General features: G+C 32.4%; 1 protein-coding gene across 1 annotated transcript; it reads left to right on the plus strand.

Moving 5' to 3' along the window:
- The first annotated feature begins 11,680 nt into the window (after positions 1-11,680).
- Positions 11,681-12,442, plus strand: LOC135139623 (odorant receptor 59a-like). Its single transcript, XM_064069923.1, has one exon. The coding sequence runs from the start codon at positions 11,681-11,683 to the stop codon at positions 12,440-12,442; it is 762 nt and encodes a 253-aa protein (XP_063925993.1).

The following is a 12,442-nucleotide window of genomic DNA, read 5'->3' on the forward strand; positions in this document are numbered from 1 at the left end:
AAAATTATTTTTGAACAAAAATTAAAACATTAATTGTCACGTTTGAGCCAGTTTGGAAACGAAAAACATCTGGAAGTCTATTAAAAAATTAACTCTAGACGCAGTCGCTAAAGGACAACTCAACGGAATTTATTAAATATTCACAAGAAAAAATACAACGAATTATTCATGAAAGGGTTCAGCCGACAATCTTTTGACTTTATTTTAGTGAAAAAATGTAAAGCTGTAGTTTTAATTAAAGAGAATAGTAAGCAATTACGAACTTTAGAAACTAGGAAAGACGTCATTTTTCATGAGTTAATTTAACCTTATTTATCATTCATGCACAAGGGCTTTATCTCTTTGTGAATAAATAATTAGAAATAACGACACTAATTTGTTGAAACGAGACATCGAAAAATAATGGGTGGGTATCAAAATCAGGAAAATAAAGAGAGAAACTGGAGATAAGACGGAATAAATTAGCATTTTTATTAGAAATTTATTGACCGAAGAATTTTAAGACTAGTTTGAGGTGCAAGGTGTTCATAGTCTTATATTTTTCCTACATCAGGAGAATTTATATAAAAAAAGTAAGCTTAATATATTATACATACATATTAAAAAGTAGGTTATTTTATGTAAAAATTACTAGATTTTGGAAATAAATATTTGTGAAATGTTTGTACTGGAGATTGTAAATTGAGGAAATACAAATTCGTACAGCGGAAAAAATTTACGATAAAGATTGCCACTTATCAAATCGATGTAATCAAATATATGTAATTTTTGCGTAAAAATGGTCTCCGAGACAGTAGAAATTTTCAAAAATATATTTTTCGATAATTTTTAGAAACACGAAATGAGATATTTTGTTAAACGTTATTTTTTAATGGTTGACCAGTTTAATTGAAACAACCACACCAAACAATATCCTGTTTTGGACCCACTTAATGTATGTTTGTATTTTCTTTTTTATTAAAAATGTTTCTCTGCACAAGTGGTAGTAGTTATTTATTTTTTTAGCCTGTCGAGATCTATATCTCAGATTGTTTTATAAATTTTCAAGCATAAAAATTTTGACCTTTTTCCAAGCAACTTCGAAAATTACCAGCCGAGATTTTTCTGTTAATGTCGACCTCAAGAAGTTTTTTAGCTTCATTTTTTCAAAAATTTCTACCGTTTTTCCAGAATCGCCACAATGGAAGATGGCAATTTTTGAGATATTCTAAAGATGTTACTTTGAAACTGGATATTTCGAACATCTTGGTCTAATGCTGTCAAGACATAATGTTTTTCGATTCAACTGAGATTTATATTCCAAGTTTTTTTGTGAATTTTATGGGAACTTTGCCAGAAGAAATGCCGTTGATTTCGACCTCCAGAAGTTTCTTAGTCTTCATCTTTTCGAAAATTCTTGGGATATTAGATACATATTTTAAAAAATTGGTCGAAGGTTATTTCAACAGAATTAGACCGCTCCTAAAGTGCAGCCCAATAAATCCCACTTCTCTGAAAAATTATCTCTTTTTTTGCGATTTTTGTTTTCTGATAACCTCTATAAAGTAAAAGTCAGTGGCGTAAATAACGTTCTCGCAGCTTATTTGACTGGAAGTTTCTCTTCAATTTTCATTTTTTTTTGTTCCTTTATTTTTTCGAGTTTTGAAATTTAAGTTTAATTTTTCAATTCTTCAACTATTCAATTCAATTTCTAGATTTTACAATTTTTTGAGTTGAGTTTCTCGAGTTTTCAATTTTTAATTTTTACATTTGCAGTTTTTCGTTTCAGTTTTTTATTTTCTTTATTTTTTCAATTTTCAGATTTTTCAGTTTTTCATTTCTTCAGTTTTTCGAGAAAAAGGAGGAAGTATAAGTTATTTCACGTGACTTAAATTCGGAATACAGTCCAAAATTATTGAATAAGACATTTTCTTTATGTTTTTTATTATAATATTTCTTGTTCTTTGCGGCAAAAAATTGCTGAAAGAAAACTATGTATATAAAGAAGAAAAAAACAAACATTAACATAATGTTTTTAAATATATATTAAAAATATCAAAATTTTTGTGAATTTTATAGTAACTCCCAAAAGCTCAATATTTCAATGTTCTCCTGAATGAAACTTTTGACTTTTCACGAACGTCCTTGAAAATTACTACAATAAGTGTCTTTGATTTCGACCTCCAGAAGTTCCGTCTTCATTTTTTCGAAAATTCGACCATTTTTCTAAAATGTTTGAGATATTAATAGATATTTTAAAAAATTGACTTTGAAAGCATATATATTTTGAAAATTTTGATTCGAGACCATAAAAATGCTGTATATCCACTCAGTTCCTCGAAATCTACCTATATCCCAGATTTGTGTGTGAATTGTTAGGACAATTTCAATATTCATCTACGAAAATATAACCTTCTTCCAACCACCTTTGAAAATTACCAGAAATTAATTTCGACTTCTAACAGAATTTTTTTCGGCTTAATTTCTTCAAAAATTTCTGCCATCTTTCCAGAATCGCCTAACTGGAAGATGGCAATTTTTAAAATGAGAAAAATTTTGCTTTAAAACCGGAAATTTCGAAAAACTTGGTCCAGGAGCATGAACACTATGTTTTTCGATTTTTATGAATTCTTTTGATAGTTTGCAAAATTTCAATTTTTCAGTACTCATCCTCTACGAAAATGTTGACTTTTTTCAGGCTCTTTTGAAAATCGCCAGAAGAGATTCCTTTGTTGATTTCGATCTCCAAATGTGTTTCGGTTTCGAAAAATTCATACCATGTCTCCAAAATTGCCAAAACGAAATACCATAATATTTGTGATATTTTCAAAAACATGAATTTGAAACCAAATATTTCGAAAATCTTGCTCGATTCTACTCGTCGAAACTTTTTTCAAAATCTCATTTTTCAATAGCCACCTGCATCAAACTGTTTACTTTTTTTTGAACATCTTCGACATTATCACAAGATTTGATGATTTAGACCTCCAGAAATTTTTTCCACGTAATTTTTTTTTTAAATTGCATCAGTATTATCTTGGCAAATACAACTAAGTATCTAATTCTAAAAAATATTAATACAACAATAAATTAGAACTATAAACTTATCATATTTTGTACACTTACGAAATAACGTAATCATAGATTTTTTGGAGGGGATAAACAGATATATTTTGATTACAAATTTAATCAATAAAATAAAGTGACTTCTTTCATTAATTTTTGAGTCACCTTGTATAAGCAATTCTAAAAAATATGAATGGAATGATAAATGACAAGTACAGATTTGTTACATTACATTTTCGGCTGAATTTATTCGGCAAAATTTTGAGATGACGTCATGAGTTTTTTTTTGGGGGGGCTAAAGATATATATTTTGATTAAAAATTTACCATGTTAACGATAACTTTGACTCAAAATTTTTTAACATAATTATGAAAAGTCGAAACACAACAGGCACAGACTTAACAAAATTACCTTTTTTGCAACGATCTAAATTTTTTATTTTAATTGTTTTTTCATTAGTTAAGAAGATACATATGAAACAAGCACCGATTCATGAAGCTTAGAAAATTTAACCACTTTTCAGATTTTTGTAACCAAATACAATGTTTGCATAAAAATGGTGGAGGCGCCGGGGCAGCAAAAAAATTGATAAAATATTTATTTGAAGAATTTTTGGAAACTTTTAACATTAAATATATTATTTTGAAAAACGTTATCTATCCCTTTAAATTTACTAACATCTGAAAACTTTAAACAAAACAAGCACATACTTGAACAATATGTAAATTAACCTGTATTGAAATTATTTAACTTCTTTTTTATTCAACAAAGGTTTTGTTTATTAGTGGAGTAGAAACCAAGAAAACAAGCACTGGTTCGTAAATTTGAGAAAATTTACGATAAAGAAAACCACTTTTCAGATCGACATATTTAAACATGTTTGCGTAAAAATGGTGGAGGCGCCGGGATAGAACACATTCTCAAAAATGTTATTTCAAAAATCCTTGGAAACTTTTAACACAAAAATATTTAGGAAGACGTTACATAGACGTTCAAATGAAGAAAATTTACTATGAAGGAAACCACTTTTCAGATCAAATATAAATTTTTGAATAAAATCATGGAGGACTATACAATTTTCATGAACATTTATTTCAAAAATCTTTGGGAATTTCTACAGAAATAAGCAAATTTTTTAGTATTTGAACAATCTACCAAAATAAGGAGACTTGGTTTTATATGAAAGTATAAAAAAAAAAATTAAAACGTTGAAGTATATTGTTACGATTTTTTTTGGAGTCGAGGGTGAAAGGGGCTTAGACGAAGTCTCGCTCGATGGTTTTAATCGGTCGTAGCGAACGCCTGTCACCGATCTCGACCTCTTTTTTTATTGCGGATTGTCGCCGGCAGCTCCGCCAAATTTTGAGTTTTTTTTGCCTCTACGAAGTAGTACTGGCGGGGACGGAGACGGCCAAGCGAGAGGTGGGGGTGCAAAGTGAGAGAGAGTGAGAGTTGGTGCCGAGAAGAGGTGATTTGAGTTTGGCGAGGTTTGACCTGATGGTTTCCTTTCTTTTTTGAGAGTACTCAGTTCCATAGATTGATAGTGAGGCGTATCCCTTGTATAAGGGTCCACGCCAGGGGCGAAGTTTCGGAGCCGTACAGAGGCGACGTAGAGGGCAGCGAAACGAGGGAAATTTGCTGGGCGTAGCGCCAGCTAGGAGACCCGGAGTTTTTGGATGATCGCGACGTCGAAGACGCGGACCTGGTGAGTTGAACATCGGGGGATCCAGGCCGCGGCAGGACTTGGTCAGCGCGTCGCCGTCGTCCTGTGGGAAGACTCCTGTTTTTTTGAGCTACGAGTAAAAGAACACGCCTTATCGCGATCGGAAATTTTCTTATCGTTTGTCGCCAGACCCAACCGTTTTTTTGCGTCTCTCTCTTTCACTCTTTACATGCTTTTCAACGTTTTTTCAAATTTTCACGTACCCGCATAAATTTGATGGCGCCCAATTTTTTTTATTTGTGAAATAGTCAGCATTTCCTGTAACTAGCTAGTAGACCGTTGTTGCGTAGTAGTTCGTCAGTTCATTTGTTGTGGTAATTCGTTACTGACATTAGTTGTAGTTTTGTTACCTTTTACTAACCTAGATAATATTTTTTTTTTGTACTAAAAGCCCTAAATATTTTAATTATTATACAGCTCGCCAAAATAATTAGCCTTTCATTCTGAATTAAAACCTCGGATCCACCTACCGGCTCTCCCGGAAGTGAGCACGGGCAAGTGTATCTTCCCTCGCTTTTATAGCAGAGACGACGTTTTAAGGTAACAATATATAAAAAAATGCAAAAGCTACTTGATAATATTTTTCAGTACTTTCGCATAAATTCGAAAACGACGTCATTAAAATTCAAAAACTTACGAAAATCTCCTTTGAAAACACTGCTGTTGGATACAACGAACACTATAAAAATAAACCTAACTAAGATTTTAATGTTTCAAATGACCCACTTTTTCACTCTTGCGCCGTAAAAAAATATTTAAGAAACCACTTAACTAAAATTATAGACTGAAGTCTATCATTTCGACACTATTAATAATTAATTTGATGCTACCAGCGCACAATTATATCTCCCAAACCTGATTGGTTGTTCAAGTCGTATAAAACAGAAACTCACCCAAAATTTTCACTCACACTTTCACTTTCTACATAAACCTTAACAACCACTCACCAAGTTTACACATTATGAAAAAATATGATTGGGTATCCACTGTGAAACTAAACCTTTTCGTCTTTAAACTAGCCGGATTGTGGCCTCAGGGCAGTGGCTACAAGTTCAATTTCTACTTACTACACGGAATCATCACTACTTTCATCCTCGGTTTTATCCAGAGCTTCTGCCAAACCTGGAAACTACTGACGAACTTCAACGACCTCCAAGTTGTCACTGAAACGGCATTTTTATCAATTTCTGAATCTTTGGTTGTCGTCAAAATGTTCTACTTAGCCCTCAACATGCGATCTTTGAAGAAACTTCTCATCAATTTAAATAGTGACTTATTTCAGCCACACAGTCTGGACCAAATTGAACTAGTCAAACCGAGTTTGAACACCTGGAGATTAATGTACAACTTACTGGGGAGTAGCATCACGGTTGCTATCATCTTCTGGGCAATGGTACCAGTTTTGACGAACACTATTAAACAGCATCGTCTACCGTTTATGGCTTGGTACCCCTACGACACCACGATTTCGCCTCTTTATGAAATTACCTACATCCATCAGGTTGCCAGCATTCTTTACATAGCTTACGTCAATGTGAATCTGGACACGTTTATAGCGGCTTTTAGCTTGTATGCGGGGGCTCAGCTTGATATTTTGTGTGATAATTTGAAAAATATGTCACCGGAAGTGTTCAGAGAGAGTTTGGTGGTTTGTGTTAGACGTCACCGGGAAATAATCAGGTACCAAGAAAAGTTTCGTTGTTTATTTTTCTAACACTGTGTTTGGATAGCTTTGTCAAGACGTATAATAAAGCTTTCAACTGGATTATCTTCATACAGTTTTTTGCAAGCGCTGTTTCCTTAGGATTGACTATGTTCCTTCTAAGTGTGGTAAGTCGTTTTAATTTAATTTGTCGTTTTATTTTCTATCTGTTTTGACAGGTGGAACCGTTCAGTAGCGAGTTTTGTTCGTTTTTGTTCTACGGAAATGCCGTTTTGTTGGAAATTTTCATCTATTGTTGGTTTGGAAACGAACTACAAATAAAGGTGCATGATATTAGAATTTTCGTTTAATATTTTCATCAGACACATTTTTACAGAGTTCGCAAGTGTTTACGGTTGCTTTCCAGTCACAGTGGGCAGATGCAGACCAAGAGTCAAAATATGATTTGGTTTTTTTCATGATGAAAACTCAAAACATATTAAAAATTTCAGCAATGAATTTGTTTGATTTGTCTCTGGAAAATTTTTTAAAGGTGAGTGATACTTTCTATCTCTAATATACATCATACCAAATACTTACTGTTTCAGATCTTGAAAACTGCATACTCTTATTTCGCTCTAGTAAGCCGACTCAGTTCTGACGAATAAGAGAAGAGAAATTCACGTTTTAGTAGTCAACTTCTTGTAGTTATGTATTTGGTGTATAATAATAATTGACACACATGAATAAATCCAATAGAATTTTTTCATACATGTCAAGCTGTAGTATTTTTTATAATAAACATAACAAGAGCTAACAGTTTTATGTGATAATTTTTTTTATATGATTAATTAATCACATAATTGCATCTCATAATTTCTAAAATAATAAAAAATGAAGTGGCCCTTAATAGCTACCTTGGTTTGGGGCTAATAATAATACATTAATGTAACCAAACCTCTAATTAATTTTAAAAATTATACCCAGCTTCAGATGACGTTTCTCACGAAAACGTTTATAAATAATACATATTTTAGCCGGGAAAATCTATTAAAGACTTTAGCTTAATTAATAAACGATGTTCTAATAAAGGGTTTTGACACAATTAAAAAGCGTTGTTTTCCCAATGCAGTTCTTTTGTGTCATAAGAAATAAGAAATAACGAAATACGTAACAGATTAAAACTGTAACAAGTTTAGATTATTAACATTAGAAATTTTGTCGTAACTGTTTTTGCTAAAGTTGTGATATTCTAGTTTATTTTTTCAGATACTGTATCTTCAAGTTTACAATATTTTATAATAATAGCAAACAGCTGTACAGTAAGTTAGCAGTAATGTCGATTTTATTAAAATTAATATTGAAATAATCTCCCAAATTAATGTGTTGTTGTAATACATAATATTAAAAAAAAATAAGAAATTTGAACACGCGAATTTTTATTTTTTTTTATTCGTCTCCTTAAATGAAAGCTAATTAAACTAAAACGGAGCAAAATGGACCAAAAAAGGAGCATGCTATGGATATATTTCAAGTGAGTTTTTCCATAACAAATATTTGTGATGACTAAAATTTGGCGGATTAGGAAAAAAACTCAAAGCGGATTCGGACACCAAGTGTAATAATACGTTATTGTATAACATTTAAACGACTTTAATTTATACTTGAGATGATGTCATTAAATTGTTGGTGGGGACGAACAGTCAAATCTTGGTTGTCGTTTTACCATCCACATGATATTCCTAATATACATACAAAATTTGAGAACAATCGATCCAGTAGTTTCAGAGTTTATCTGAAATATACGCAAGCACCAAAAAAATTGAAAATTTAAACCACCCTCGAAAAAATTTGGTTCTCGTTTAATGCAAATATTTCAACCACAGATTTTAAAGCAAGAAAGCTAGACGATACCACGTTTATAGATGTCACAAAAATTTGTAGCGACGTTGATGGACCTTAAAAACGTACTTTATATGACTCAAGTTTTTTGAACTTTCGTTTCAAAATGTAGAATATTCTTGGGTCTAAGGGTAGGTACTCTAAATCCAAGCTACATTTTCTTAATTTTCGGCCAATTTGAACTCCATACTAAGGTATAAATCCTGTTAGATCTTCTCTCTTTAATTGTAATTTTGGCGTAGGCACTTAACATTGAAGGTAAGCGAAGAAAAATGTCGCTGCCTCGGTGGGAATCGAACCTCACGCCCCCCGCTTGCCGGGCAGGTATTCTGACCACTAGACCACGAGGCCGTTTTTATCTGGGAAACTATTTGCCACATTTTACAACACATTTTCTGTAAAGGCTCTTAGTAGTGTCGTATTAACAAATTATCACAATCCAATGACTAGAAGTAATTAATTAAATGATATGCTGGCATTACTTTAGGTCAAATTGAGGCCAGTGGTACCACCCAAAGCTTGGCAGGCAACATGACTCTTGAATCATTTTATTTTTGATCACACAGAACAAGTTAGAAAACGGTCAAGTCAAATCAGGGCAGGTCAGGTCAGGTTTAATTTAGTCAAGTCATATCAGGAAACGGCTAGGTCAGGTCAGGTTTGATCAGGTCGTTTCAGGAAACGGTCAGATCTGATCAGAAAACAGTCATGTTAGCTCGGCTAAAGTCAGATCAGATCTGGTTTGGTCAGGTGAGGTCAGTACAAGTCAGGTCAGATAAGATTTGTAATATAGTTTACCTCTATTTAGTATTCTCTCATTTATTTCATCTTCTAGCTTAACTTCTATGACCACAAGTATTTGAAGTTTTTTTCAATTTGTGTGTTCTAATTTTTCCCTTCACTTTGTTTAACATTTTTCCAAAGTTATTTTTCTTAGATTTGTAATCTTTGCTGTCTCCTTCTTTGTATATTGGTGTGATGATCCTAGACAATTTATCGGGACCATCTTCTGACCTAACCTGATCAGATCTGACTTTCCTGATATGACCTGACTATACCTTGTCTGACCCACTCTGACTTGACCAGCCCAGACCTGACCTGACTTGTTTGATTTAAACATTTTCTGATCTAACCTGACTGTATTCTGACCTGACCTAACCAAACCTGACTTTTCTAGTAGAAAAGAACTGACAAAATTGTAAAACCTACTCCTACATATGCATGTGAATTTTGGAAACTAACACAAAGACAGAAAAATAGAGCATACAAAAAATTTAATCATTCAAAACAAAATCAAAGGTAAATACAGTAGAAAGAACCAGAGCGTAGATAAATTATATAGCTTGGAAATGTAATACAAAGAGGCAAGGGAAAATTAGTTAAACAAAAATATGTGAACGAAGGAAGCTAGGAAAGAGAAAAGACTAAAAAATGGTAAGAAGTAAAAGATCTGCCCAAAAAAATGGAAGAAAAAAAAGAGTGCGTTGCCCCAGGGACCACGGATGGAGTTTTAACTCTGCGTTGTCAATTTATATAAATTATACACATATACTAAAATAATAAAAGCCAAAAATATGTAATGATTAGTGATGATGATTGTTGTTTATTATAAAATATACTTTTTTATTTATTTATCATATAGAAATATCTAATTATTATAATATAGCGCGACTCAGTTCAGACTGGTGTCGGTGTCGGTGTCGGTGTTGGTGTCGGTGCCCAGCCCAAACCGCTAATGATAGAAATTTGAAATTTGGAGAGGATGTTTATTTTACACTCACGGTATCGTTTAAGAAGGAATTTCTCGAAATGTATCCCCTAAGGGGGTGAAAAGGGGTGATAAAATTTGTTTATTACCAATATTTCTACTGCAAATTTAAATTTTTACGTGAAACTTGGTGTTAATGCTCTTCGTACAAATAATAAAACTCGTATTTAAGCATTTTTCGAGATTTCATCCCTAAGGGGGTAAAAAGGGGTGTGGCTAAGTTTGTATGGGAAGAAAATTTTTATGGTGATGTTTACTTAGAACTTGGTATTAATTCCCTTCAATATAAATAATGAAACACGTAGTTCAACATTTTCCGAGATTCAACCCCAAAGGGGGTGAAAAATGGTGGCTAAGTTTGTATGGGAAAAATATTTCCACTGTAAATTTTTACGTGGAACTTGGTATTATTACTCTTCAACAAAATGAAACACGTATTTTAGATTTTTTCGAGATTCCACCCCTAAGAAGATGAACAGGGGTGACAAAATTTGTATGGGAAAAATATTTCTATTGTAAATTTTTACGTCAAACTTGGTATTAATACTCTTCAACACAAAGAATAAAATGCGTATTTCAGATGTTTTCGAGATTCCACCCCTAGGAAGATGAAAGGGGATGACAAATTTTATACGAGGAAAAATATTTTTATGGCAATTTTTACTTGAAACTTTGTATGAATGCTCTTCGACACATTTTTTACTTGAAAAGTTTGTACAAAAAAATTTCGTTACCAAATTAAAATTACACCATTTTATAATAAGTAAAATTTTGGTCTGAAGTCTTGCAGTTTTTTATTTATTTTATTTCGAAATTCGTTTTTTTTTCAAGAGTATTATTAAATATATTTATGCAATTCACGCTATACAGTTCGCACTAATACGATTTAAAATTAAACCCATTAAAATTTTCCTAGTTCTTGTATGCACAGACATCAAATAATAGCGTTAAATTATTGCACACTAAAATCTAACAAGCATTTTGTTGTTTTTATTTTAAAATTCACTGTATTTCAGAAATTTAGTTATATGAAAATGTACATACTCACACTGTATATTTCACATTGACCACTCCACTTTTGCGATTTTAACGTTCACATTTTTCTTGATTCTTTTATTATTTGTTATTATTTATTATTTAAAAATTGCTTCGTGAATTACCATTTTTTTCTTGTACTTGCAACAGTTTTAGTCACCTACTAGTAACCCAGTGTAATAGAAATTTACTTTTTCTCTCAAAAATATTAAACTTTTGTACATGGGAAAGTACTAACTAAATTATTTACAACATCGAGATAAATATTTTCCAACTTACTTTAGATCAGTTAATATTTCATTAGAAAAAGCTGCCAAGGCTACATTAAAATTTCGGACAAGAAATAATTACTGTGACATTAAAAACAACAACAGAAAATAAATGAATATAAATTACATTAATTATAGCCCTAAGAGAAACAAAATAGTTAATTGTACCCTTGTATCTAGTAATTAATTGTCATCCTCTTATTGGTTGTTAAAAATTCGGAAATCCCTCTTATAGATCACGAATTGTTCAAACCCTTCGTTTAGTGATACTTTGGGTTTCTCGCAGAGCACAAGAAATGCATAATTTTGAGTGGAAATCTGCCGTTAATTTAAACATTGTAGCGCTAAAAATAATAGGTCTTTGGCCACAAGGAGACGAAACTTACAAAAAAAATTTCTACACTCTCTACTCAGCAACAATTCTAGTCGTCTTTGTCTGTGCTCACAACTTTTTCCAAACTGTCAACATTTTTCTAATTTTGGATGACTTCGACGCTTTCACTGAAACGATTTTCGTAACATTGTCGTTCATAGGTGCCGTAGTCAAGGCGTATTCACTTATCCAAAACATGGACACACTCAAAGGACTCTTTGTGACCATAAGAAGCGAAATGTTTGTACCGAAAAACCAACAACAGATAAATTTAATACAACCCGGGATCAAAGTCTGGAAAACTATATGCATTGCGCTAAATTTCATGGGAGGAAACTGTGCCGTGTTCTGGTCAACTTACCCATTGCTGGATAAAGCCGACTACAGACTCCCGTTTTTGGCGTGGTATCCTTTTCCGACTACAGTTTCGCCTAATTATGAGCTTACTTACTTGTACCAAGTGGTCTGTATTTGGTTTATCGTATTGTATAATGCCAATATAGACTCGTTGATTGCCGCTCTCAACATGATTATCGGAGCTCAGTGCGATATTTTGTGCGATAATTTGAGAAATTTGGATGGTGATAATATCGAAGAAGATTTTCAAAAGTGCGTGGAACACCATAAGGCAATTTTGGAGTTGTGTTACATAAAATGGTTGCATATTTTTGAGTTAAGTTTTTAA

Source organism: Zophobas morio, unplaced genomic scaffold (genome assembly GCF_036711695.1).
Source record: "Zophobas morio isolate AGI-343-1 ecotype UQ-CSIRO unplaced genomic scaffold, CSIRO_AGI_Zmor_V1 ptg000031l, whole genome shotgun sequence".
In the NCBI taxonomy this organism is placed as follows: domain Eukaryota; kingdom Metazoa; phylum Arthropoda; class Insecta; order Coleoptera; family Tenebrionidae; genus Zophobas; species Zophobas morio.

Bases quoted from the DNA above. Each gene is read 5' to 3' on its own strand.
- LOC135139623 (XM_064069923.1), top strand. From the start codon at position 11,681: ATGCATAATTTTGAGTGGAAATCTGCCGTTAATTTAAACATTGTAGCG.